Source organism: Struthio camelus, chromosome Z (genome assembly GCF_040807025.1).
Source record: "Struthio camelus isolate bStrCam1 chromosome Z, bStrCam1.hap1, whole genome shotgun sequence".
In the NCBI taxonomy this organism is placed as follows: Eukaryota; Metazoa; Chordata; class Aves; order Struthioniformes; family Struthionidae; genus Struthio; species Struthio camelus.
The window spans coordinates 16,675,955-16,688,012 of NC_090982.1; the positions used below are offsets into that span (position 1 = coordinate 16,675,955).

Here is a 12,058-nt window from a genome sequence, read left to right on the forward strand (position 1 = left end):
GATGCACCCACGAGTGCTGAGGGAGCTGGCGGATGTTATCGCTAGGCCACTCTCCATCATCTTTGAAAGGTCATGGCAATTAGGAGAGGTGCCTGAGGACTGGAAGAAAGCCAATGTCACGCCAGTCTTCAAAAAGGGCAAGAAGGAGGAGCCAGGAAACTACAGGCCTGTCAGCCTCACCTCCATCCCTGGAAAGGTGATGGAACAGCTCCTCCTGGAGGTCATCAGTAAGCATCCTGGAGGACAAGAAGGTGATCAGGAGTAGTCAGCATGGATTCACCAAAGGGAAATCCTGCTTGACCAATCTGATAGCCTTCTATGACGGAATGACTGGCTGGGTAGATGAGGGCAGAGCAGTGGATGTTGTCTACCTGGACTTCAGCAAGGCTTTTGACACTGTCTCCCATCACATCCTCCTAGGTAAGCTCAGGAAGTGTGGGTTGGATGAGTGGACAGTGAGGTGGATTGAGAACTGGCTGGCTGGCCGAGCTCAGAGGGTTGTGGTGAATGGCGCAGAGTCAAGTTGGAGGCCTGTGGCTAGTGGTGTCCCCCAGGGGTCAGTCCTGGGCCCAGTCTTGTTCAATATATTCATCAATGACCTGGAGGAAGGGACAGAGTGCACCCTCAGCAAGTTTGCTGATGATAATAAACTGGGGGGAGAGGCTAACACACCAGAAGGCTGTGCTGCCATTCAGAGGGACCTGGACAGGCTGGAGAGGTGGGCGGAGAGGAACCTCCTGAAGTTCAACAAAGGCAAGTGCAAGGTCCTGCACCTAGGCAGGAATAATCCCATGCACCAGTACAGGCTGGGGGTTGACCTGTTGGAAAGTAGCTCTGCCGAGAAGGACCTGGGAGTGCTGGTGGACAACAAGTTAAACATGAGCCAGCAGTGTGCCCTTGTGGCCAAGAAGGCCAATGGTCTCCTGGGGTGCATTAGGCAGAGTGTTGCCAGCAGGACGAGGGAGGTGATCCTGCCCCTCTCCTCAGCCCTGGGGAGGCCTCACCTGGAGTACTGTGTCCAGTTCTGGGCTCCCCAGTACAAGAGAGACATGGCACTCCTGGAGAGAGTCCAGCGGAGGGCTACCAAGATGATTAGAGGGCTGGAGCATCTCTCCTATGAAGAAAGATTGCAAGAGCTGGGCCTGTTCAGCCTGGAGAAGAGAAGATTGAGAGGGGATCTCATCAACGTGTACAAGTATCTGAAGGGGGAGTGTCAAGAGGATGAGGCCAGCCTCTTCTCCGTGGTGCCCAGCAACAGGACAAGAGGCAATGGGCAGAAACTGAACCACAAGAAGTTCCATCTGAACCTGAGAAAAAACTTCTTCACTGTGAGGGTGACAGAGCATTGGAACAGGTTGCCCAGAGAGGTGGAGGAGTCTCCTTCCCTGGAGATATTCAAAAGCCGTCTGGATTTGATCCTGGGCAATATGCTCTAGGTGACCCTGCTTGAACAGGGAGGTTGGACTAGATGATCTCCAGAGGTCCCTTCCAACCTAAACGATTCTGTGATTCTGTGATTCTGTGATTTGAGCAAGATGCTGGAGGCCTTGCATGAGTTTTTTTTATAGTAAAAGAACTGCATGAGGCTGGGTTAAGGGTTAAGCTTTCAGTCAGAGCAGAAACATGCCCCATGGGCTCACATCCACCTCGCTGGGCCTCACTTTGAGGTGCGCCTGATGTACACTGACAGCTTGGGAATAGGTTTTTAAAAGCAACAGATTTATTCAAAAGCTACAAATATGCCTCCAGCCATACTGCGTGAGACTGCTTCCAGCTAGCCTCCATTTACACACACAGGAGCAGAAGGCAGAAATTAGCCAAAAGCACAGAAAGCACTGCAGAATTTTCTACAGGGCTTTTTGAAATAAAATCATGTGCAACAGCCTGTCTTCCAACTACCAGCACATCTGGGTTATGAGCTGGCAGATCTGGGATAGGTTACTCCAAGCTTTGTTTTGTGGGTACAGTTTAATTCAGCTCCTCAATGTCTGATGTGGTTCCCTCTCAGATTTTGTTCGAAAGCTATGAGAAGCCCCATTTTGAAACTAACCGCTTTGACTCAACCTCACTTTTCTTGCTCCAGCATCACTTGACTAGAGCACATCTCCTCTCAGTATTTCCCCCCGCAACAGGCTCTATTCCCAAGCAAACATCATCACTGAGACCAGCTAAACCAAGCTCATCCTCCATATAAATCTATATAAGCCAAATAAGACCACCCACAGGCATTTTATTTGGGATGTTTTCACTGGAAGAGACACGTGTTGGCACTCAGGAATATCACTTAGGTCAACACCGCACATATGCAAATCAGTAGATGACTTGCTAATTCATCTTATGGGCTACATCCCTCCAAGGTCAAGCTTTCTGACAGAAACGCAATAATGTGCGTTCCATCAGCGTCCTCGCAAGCAAAGTCCCGCCCTGTTGAAACCAGTGGTAAAATTCCCACTAGCTGCTGTCAGCCTACCTCAGAACAATAAAGGAGATCCCCCCCACCCCTGCTCTTCAAAAAGCCTCATCCTTTACGTGCAGAGAAAAGTAACACAGCCTGGTCCCCACTGCTTCGTGTGCTCCCTTCAGGTAAATCCTGAAGCCTCTTGACAGGACACTAAAGATTCGGCAGCTTAACGGCAGCTGTTCTGGGAGCAACTGAAGGTCCTCAGCCATCAGACAGGGACCTCCTTTGTAGCAGCAGGACCTTTCTCCATCCCATGTTCAGGTTGTATCTCTGGAAAGGGCTGCTCTGACTACCCCTCATTCACTCCTAGGGCCTCTGTCTGGTGCACTGGGAATGGTCTGTGATCCTTTGCTCCATTTCTGTATCCAGATCCCCTCCTCTGTGTCCTCTGTTTTCTCTCTCCATTTCTTGGTTCATTATTTTTTACTTTCCCCTGTTGCCCAGCTGTTGCCCAGCTCCTTCTGTTGCTCTAGCATTAGCACCAAAAAGGACAACTCTTGTTTTCTCTCAATCAGAGAACAAATTAATCAGGGAGATGTACAGTTCAAAATGAAGGTTTTCCTGTAGAGCAGAAAAATGTTCAATAGTTAGCAAAATCTGTTTGACTGTGGCTCTGCAGGCCCTCCCACATTTGGGACTAGGGTTGCTGGCTGAGACTGGGAGGTATTTCCCAGTTCAGGGAATGGAAGTTCAGGGATTTTCAGCTGTCTGTCTCCCTTTGCATCCCTAATTTTCAGCTGGTCCTACACACCTGGCTAGTTCATTTGTTGTCCTTCCCTTACTTGAGAGTGCTCAGTCTAGGTCATGGAATGGGCCAACATCCTTCATGGATATCTATCTTTGACAAAAGTAACTCCCTCTCAATCCATGCATATTGAATACCCCATCTGCAATGAAAATTGCAGTTGCTCCTAGTCTACGGTGGCAATCAGAGATCCCCAGTCCGGCAAGACTGATGACAATGACCTTGTCACCTGAAGTATTCACCTCCTGTAATTCAGGGTCCCCCAAGTCATCAGATTTGTGAAGGGACAACAAACGGAGGAAAATAAACCATGAGATTTTTTCGTAAGTGATATATCTTAAACTGTTTACATTCTCCCTTCTCATTTGTCTTTATGACTCTGTAGGAAATATGTATTACAAATGCAGTCCTTTTTCCACAAATGAGAACTCTGCTTGTTTGCAGGTGTATTTCTGCAAGGCCTGGCTCCGGACTGCCTGTATATGGAGTCTTTTTTTTAGAGAAGCTTAATCACCTAATAGTATTGGGCAGATAAGATCTGAAATAAATGCTCTGAGTAATAACAAGTCTGCCAAAGAATGGAAAGTGTTACTTAATTGAATTAAATGTATTCCTTGTATTAGCCTGAGAAAACATTTTCCTGGAGCAAAATTAAAACATCACTTCATTTCAGCTTACAGCCAGCAGATTAAATATATCATGCCAGATATTCTGCTGGCTCCATGCTCCTGTACATTCAGCTGTGAGGAAGACACGCTTCAGAGTGACAAGTATATAAAGATTCAAACATACGCATTGACTCTGGGTAGCGCTCTTTTCCATTTAACAAGAATGTCTACCTCCCACCTCATCATTCAAGCTGATGAGTTTTGTAGGAGTACGTTGTATTAATCATCCATCTTGATGACAAAGAATGTTAAAGCATCAGGTCCCTCTGCTGTAATGTGCTGAAGTGCCCAGCACTGCCCTGATAAGGAGAGATTTATGCACATTCCCTTTCATCTGTGCTAAAGGCGGTCATTCTTCACTGTGCCAAGGTTTTTCCAAAGTAACTAGCAATTATGGGTATCCAACCTGACACATTTCGGAAAAGCCTGAAGGACCTCAAAATCAGGGCCCCGAAGTCCTTTCCGCCTGGACACCTAAAAAGCACTCTGCTAGACAGCATTTTGGAAATATTGAGCATAATACTGTAGCCTTCCAGGGTAAGAGTATGCCTTGCATCATAGACACCTTTTAAATATCAAGGGTGGATGGGGAGGGAATGCAAAATAAATGCCTGCAATTAGCAACTGACTTTGAATGAACCTTGACCCTGTCTGTTTGAGAAGCCAGAATAAGGAATAATGCTGTAGCCAACCTAAGCCTTCCCTCCAGCCCAAAAACTAATAAAATCAATTCACTAGCTGCTCTGATTTTGAAATATAAGAAGCATGATGAAGGAAACTGTTTTAGATGGAAGGACAAGAAATATCCAGCTGAATAGTGCATGCCTGGCTGGAAGTCTGCAGGAGCTAGCTTCTCATCTAGGGCAGAGCACAGCCCAGTATATAGGTGAGAAACATTGAGTGGTAACATAAAGCTCTGAGCCTAGCTCTCCAGTGCACTACAGAAGCATAGTGCTGCTAAAAATCCCCTCTAACTGCAATTTGGGGTGTCCTGGCACAGCACAGACTGTGCTTTGGCTGGAAATAGGTCTGTGCCATGGGTGCAAAGTGAGCGCTTCTTTGTCCTAGTTGTCTTTACTGAGAGGGACATTTGGGCTCTTGGAAGCCCATTCAAGCAGATTTCAAACCACTGCAATTGATGCCAAGGCCAAAGTTGGTGTTTAATACCCTCTGGCCTGGGAAAGGTACTGTAAAGTCTCCTTTGTGCTAAGCCTTTAGGCTCAGGGCCAAGCCCTCAAGATAATGGGACAGCCAGACAGCATCACTGTGCATCGTTTGCTCAGCAGTTCCCACTCAGGCCAAGCCCCATTGACCTCAGCTGTGAATTCTTTACAAACATGCAGGCAGCTTGCTCCACAACAAAATTTACTCATAACAAAAAGAGCGCACGCCTATCTTGCAACATCCTGGTGTTGTTTGGCTAGATGATTTTTGAGTATAGGCTCTCACAGTAAAGTTAGTAAAGTTCCTTTTAAGTAGTAAACATGGAGTGGAGGGATGTCCACTCAAGTGGGCAGGGTTGAGATAATGGCCTTCCTCTGCCGCTGACCTGCCTTGTGTCATTGGGCAAGCTATTGCACACCTCTTTTTGTCTCATCTTCTTGCCTTTCAGTAGGAACTGCTTCAGGAGGGGAATTGTCTCCTTCAGATAAAACCCCTGCTAATATGAAGCTATTCTCATTAAAGGACATTAACCGCAGCTGAAATGCAGATAGTGATATCCTGAACCAAAAAAAGTCTAATGAGTTAAATGAAATATTGTTAGATAAAATACAGGTTTCAGGATCATGGATTCAAGGAGCTAACAGAAAAAAGGGGCATCGCTGCTGAAGGTGAAGTTTGGCTAACAAACAAAGATTCCTTTTGACAAAAACTGACAGCTAAATATCAAATGTTCTTCCCCATATCCAAGTCACTTTTATAACAGTTCAGTTCATAACAGTTCACAGTTTGCAAAGGTGATACTGCTTTTATTTCAGAACAAACACGGCTTGCAAGTGAGCAAAGAGACATCAAATCATCAAACTCAAGGACATCAGACAAAGGAAAATGACATACTGTGAGACAAAATCAAGACAAACTTTTCTTCACAAAAGTGCTTGGTAATATTCTTTCTCTCGTTTCACTCACTTTATGTCCCTATAAAAAATGTAATAGTACCTAGATGCACTGCGAACATTTGCTCTAAGGTACTAATTGCCACTGTAAGAGAACAAGAAAGGACAATGAACAGGATAATTCAAAGCCCTTCTGAGGACACCTTCCATGCCTGGGGATTCACTCAATTTTCACATATAGAATATTCAGTTATTTGCAAAACTTGTAAAAGGAATTGTCTTCCCTTTGAGGGCATTGAATGTAGGCTAAGTACTTTCCTAGGATACGTATTGGCTGTTTAAAGACACAATATGCAAGAGCAGAGGGCTGCCATTTAGCTGCAGACGTGATTCTTAGTGGCATGGCACCATTTGTGGTTGAGGAGATACTGCAGTTATACTGAAGGAAACCATAGTAGTCCCTATCACCATGCCTTAAAGCAACAAGTTCTAGTGCTTTTTATATTCTCCTGGCTAATACCTGGACCAGGTTGCTCCTTTTGCAGAGGTCTGCACCTGATCGCATGACAGACTCCGGCCCTGGGGAGACTTATACCCTGGAAGCCCTATCTACTGAATGGGGAAAGACAGGATATCATTGTGTCCACCTTGCAGGGCAAGTGCCTGCAGTCCTGGGCTTTGGACGTGCAATGGCCACACTGCAGTGCTGCGTCAGGATGAGATGAAGCCCCGCTGTTCACCCCTCTGCAAGCTTGGGTTTCCCCTGGAGTGAGCTGAGGTCCCCTCCAGGAAATCTTCTACGCTGTGCTGTCACAGAGCCTGGACTCTGGAGCCCACCACAGAGCATGCCCGTCCCACCAAGCAAACACGGCCACGGGGCTAATTCCATCCTGCAGCTGAGCAAAGAAATTAAAGACAAAAATGTCGCTACTGCAAATGCCACAGGACTCCATGGGGAACACTTTCAGAGATCAGGGGAAAGCCACTGGGCATTCGGTACCTCCTACGCGCATGCCTTAGGAAACCTCAATATGGCTACTTTTAATGCCAATGGCCATCGGAAGTCCCAGCCTGGGAATTGCTCAGTGATAATGACTGCAAGAAGAGGTCTAGAAGGCCAACACCTCCAAAGAACAGGTCACTTGATTAGTTACCTACTCTAATCTGAGCTGATCTAACCTGAGGCTGATTTTTGGGGTACTCAGGTTTGAAAAAGCTTAGTGTTCAAACAGTTTTATCAGTCTCTTTCAAAGACAAATTAACCCCATCTCAGCCCAGCTTTTGCTTTTCATCAGTCTTAACTGGTAATTTGTTCTGCAGGACTCAGTATGGTATTTTTCAACAAGGAATACCCCATCATCAGTGAAACACAGGAAAATAATGAGGTACAGTATTTTTCCTCTGGAAGCAATGCCCACAGTGTGTTGTACTCTGCCCCACATGCTTCTCTGATATAAATCGTATTCAAGCAGAAGCTCCTGTCTCCATCACCATCACATGAGCTTGCCTGGAAATGCTGAATGATCTGTGCCTCCTCCAGTAAAGGCTGCTAAGATTTTCCAGGACCAGACTTTCAATAAACAAAAGAGATGAGGGTGGGAAATAATGTTCGCAGCCTGTAAAGGGTGGAGGTATCAGCATTTATTGGATGTTCCCTCTGCTAAAGTTGATGCTACTCTTTATTTCAAGTTCCAGTGAATGAATTTCTGAAACCTAAAATAATACTGTGCCCAAACATTTAAAAGACAAGAGAGAAACTATGTTGTAGAACTCACAGTTAACAAATAGATCCTAGAAACCAAGCTAATATAAAAAAACCCTGTGCAATATTAGGGGGAAGGGACAAGTTGTCTTCTAAAAGGGTACATCTAAATGCAATTACTGTATTTTAGTTAGTAATGATGTAACTATGTAATCATGTAACTATCAGACAGGAGCTGTGATTTCAAGGCATTACACAGCCCTCACAAACCAGTGACTCTGTAGCGGGCTCCATATATCTTTGTATTCCTTAGCCTTTTCACAGCCCTGCAACCCTGTGGGAAGAAGCAGTCACATCTTTTGCGTTAGATGTGCAGCAGACTGCACATCGCTAGACTGCACACATCCCCAGCTGTTTTAGCTCTTCCATATGTTCTTTTCTTGTGCCTTAAATGATTGGCACAGCTTCCACTGAAATCAAAAGGAATTTCCCCTCAACTTCAGAATAAATTGGACCAAGTCTTAGTTGTAGAAGTTGAAGGCAGTTACATTTACAACTAACTAGTGATTTTTGAAAATTTCATCATTTGGATTCCAGACCTGAGCTGCCTTAAAGTGCCTTGATTTTCAAAAAGGGCTGAGCATTCAATGTCTGATATAAGCCCCCTTTAAGATGTCTCAAATCCTGGACATCCAAAAAGTACTAATTTTGGTCTTAGGGGCTCACTGCACCCTCTATAAAGGACTGACTGAAAATGCTGTCCTTTGGTGATGCTGTAATAGGATTTTTTTTGTTTGTTATTTGATAAATCCAATAACAGTTTCCGGCTGTACTTAGAGATCTAGTGTAAATACCACTGCTATTGGAAAAATATCCAATATTTTTCCAATATTTACAATATACTGAACAAGCGGAGGAAAAAAATGATTCACAAGAAAATAACCTTGGTACAGTAGCTATGCAACGAAACGTAGGCACTTCTTCAAGAGTTACCAGACTTTGAAACTGAGTTTCCCATGATACACATTACCGTTTCCTTACAGGAAAAAGTTCTCAGCCTCTTGTTTGCTCAGGAATCTGACTCTGAATTTGACAGAGCTGAAGGAGATAGCAGCGAGGTGTCACTGTCTCACAGCCCTCTGTGGAAAGCTGTCACAATCTTGCTCTTTCATCAGGATTGGCCCCCAGCTTTTCACTGTGAGGTTGTATTAATCCACTAAATAGGAAAGCAGCCCATGCAATCCTACCAGGAAGTATTAAACGCCCCTTCTTTCCACTTTTTGCTGTTGTTGTTTGAAAGCAGCTCTTCTTCACAATGCATTAAAGCTATTGGGAAATCACTGTCTTGGCCAGTTGAGAAAAATCTGTTTGAAAAGGCACTGTATTTATCTGCTTTCCTTTCTCCTGTAACAGTCTTGTGTATGCTGCAATATGCCATCTCAATAATATAATATGTGTATTAACACATATCTGGAAATCTCTCAGTACTGTTCATTTTCTCAGTAACAGCTTCTGCTATAAGGATCCAAGGAAATTCTTAGCAGACCTTTGCTTTTCTCTTTGTCCCTATAGGTTGGGCTACTGAAATAGCCTCCTCCAGCTCAGAGCCATTCCTGTACAGCAGGCTAGATGAGTTTGGTGTTAACACATGGAGGGCTGAGTTACTGGAAGGAGTTAAGAGGGCCAAACTTCCTGGAAGCCTGAGTGAAGGAAGCAAAAGTAAAACTTTCACAGTGCTCCAGCTTCGCTTTCTTTGCCAGTTTGGGGACTACACCGTGGAGGGAGCGGAGCCCCATCCTCTGCTCCTCATACCACACCTTCCCTATGCTGCCAATCTCCTTCCGGGCGGTCAGGTAGAATGGAGACTTGGCCTCCATCTGGTTTGGGGGCCGGTGTATGTACAGGTACTTGTAGAGGAGGCAGTAAGGGCAGAGCTCGTGTCCTTTTGAGTGCTCATGGTATATCTGGCCGTAACACACTTTATTTGCACTCAGTCTGTTTTCTCGCTTCACGCTATCCGTTCTGGCAAAAAAGAGCCTGTTTTGGGAGTCTTTGAGCAATTCAACGTCACCAGACATCGAGTCTGCCCACTCCTGTAACGTTCGCATGTTCAGGTACTGGCTGTTGTATTTCCCCACTGTGGACAGCAGGGCTATGGGGCTGCCACCTCCCAGGCATCCTGTGCTCCACATCTCTTCCTCATCAGAAAGGGAGAAGTAGACGATGTTGCGAGACTGAGCACCAGACATCCCAGCCTTGTTCAGGAGCCTAAGCTTCTCCTTGAACTCTTTGGTGGAAGAGCTGAAGGTGCTGCTGCTGATGGAGAAACCCACACCTGCGTTCTTCAGGATCCGGTCCAGGCCTTGGCGGATAGCATGGATGGATGTGGCTAGAAAGTCTGATCCATCTATTTTCTTCACCGTGATGTAAAAATCCTCCAGGAGTTCATTCAGCCTCACAGCTGGGATCTGGAACAAAACGAAAGTGAAAGACATGTCAGTGTGCTTGTGCGTAAGGAGATACACTGCAGGTGTGGAAGATGTGCTTTTAAGGCTTCTGCATACTCTAGCTGGAGAAGCCTGCTGTGGGATTCCAGGCTTACCCAGAAATTTGTTTTGGGGCCGCCTTAGAGTCTTGGGAAGAGGTTGCATGTTTAGCTAAGCAAAAGAGATGAGATGAGATGAAAGCCCATGGTGTAAGGTTGCCATGGCAGAACAGGCCCTTTTCACTGGCTGGCACCTCTTTCATGCCAGCAGCGACTCAGAAAAATGCAGCTGAATTTTTGGCCTTCTTGAAGTGAACGGTTTCAGCGCTGAGGTGTCACTGTACACAAATGTCTGACCTATGACATGGGCCTCAAGCTCTGTACTTTTCCAGTAATGTTCTGGTTGTGTAAACATTCCAGTCCTACTTTGCACTGACATGTACTAACAGTCTTCATAATCTCTTAATTAAAGTGGAGAATTAAGCTGATCATAATGAGGTGCTTGGAGTTACAGGAAGAAAGGAGACACAATGTTGCCTTTGAGTCCTTGATTACAAGAATTAAGAAACATGAAGACAAGAAAAAGAGAGAGAGAGAGAGAGAGCCAGCGAAAACCTGCAGCATTTTCTTTGTGGGCTCACAGTGCTTCTTTGGGCCATGAGATGTCACTATTGTGTTCAGACTGGGATGACCTGCAGGCACAAGTTTCATACAAGGCCCTCTACTAAAGCATTGTGGAGAACACAGAGAAGAGTGCATGTTTATATAGCTACAGCCTTCCTACAGTGGAGGAGACTTAGGCACTTGCAGTGAGGCCCCCTGACCTCGGCAGCCAAGGGCTCAGGAAGGATTTGGCAGCCAAACAGTGTGCTTCCCCTCTGAGGCTCAACCACCCCCCCAGCAGGTTGAGGGGGCAGTATTTAGTCTCTGCACCACCAAGATGTATACAAGCTACAGCTGTACAGTCTGCCACTAGGTTAGCATGGCTGAGGCACCTCTGCAATACCCTTTGAGGAGATGTTGCATCTCCTCACCTTTCTGTACTGAACACTGGTATCTGAGGTGTTGCGCTCTCCTCTGAAAGCTCTCCCTTGTTGTAAGGGAGTTTAATGTTGGTCACACTTCCCTCACTCACACTTTTTTATCGTCATGCAAAAAAATGTCTTAGATCAACCCGACAAAAAAAACTGAACTTAAAAAATGTGCGTGAGGCTTTCTGTACTTTGGTGGATGGCGGCCTTAGACATAGTTCTTACTTTGATATGTAAATTGATTTTGGTAGTTCATTTTGGAAGTAAAGTCCTTAAACGCTTTGAATTGCAATGGCTAGGTCTCAGAGCAGAAATCATGTCTCCAGGAGACAAACGCTAAGTTGTTTGGGTAATAACAGGAAATCCAATCGCATGGCAGCATTGAGGACAAAGTTGGAAAAAAGTTTTACATACTCAGAAATCTTTTGTGTTACCTTGGGTTTCCAAGCTACTGGCTCAACCATAAAAGCAATAAGGTGTAAATGAGAAAAGATTATACCTTTATAAGAGAAACTTAGAAGGTTCCTGAGACCACGACAACCTAAAGAAGGCTGAAATCCCATCTTTTTCCAGTGCTGCTTCTCTAAACTTTATGTCAACTTCTCTTGATGGGGTGGGCTGGCTTCAACCTCTGAACAAACTGTATTTTGCTTAGTTTTCTGACCTTAGTGATGCCCATGTAATCCCTTAGTCCTTTGGTCATGCACCAGTATCTCCATACGTTGAGAGCAGAGAGGGTAGCCTTAGTGGTGCTGGGGCTCACAGGACTGATACACAGGTACCTGAGGTTGTTGTCAGAATTAAAGACGGGAAACTTGTTGAGCTTAGTTGAGTATGCTAGAAAACAAATAAAAATGGGATAAAAATAGCTTGGCCTGTTGACACATTATATCTGGCTGAGAGCAACCT

The 12,058-nt window shown here is 45.3% G+C and overlaps 1 protein-coding gene across 1 annotated transcript; it reads right to left on the reverse strand.

Moving 5' to 3' along the window:
• Nucleotides 1-5,858: 5,858 nt before the first annotated feature.
• LOC104145336 (uncharacterized protein KIAA1958-like) lies at nt 5,859-11,745 on the reverse strand. The gene has a single exon (XM_009676810.2). The coding sequence runs from the start codon at nt 10,282-10,284 to the stop codon at nt 9,295-9,297; it is 990 nt and encodes a 329-aa protein (XP_009675105.2). The 5' UTR covers nt 10,285-11,745; the 3' UTR covers nt 5,859-9,294.
• Nucleotides 11,746-12,058: the final 313 nt, after the last annotated feature.

Bases quoted from the DNA above. Each gene is read 5' to 3' on its own strand.
- LOC104145336 (XM_009676810.2), bottom strand. From the start codon at position 10,284: ATGCAACCTCTTCCCAAGACTCTAAGGCGGCCCCAAAACAAATTTCTG.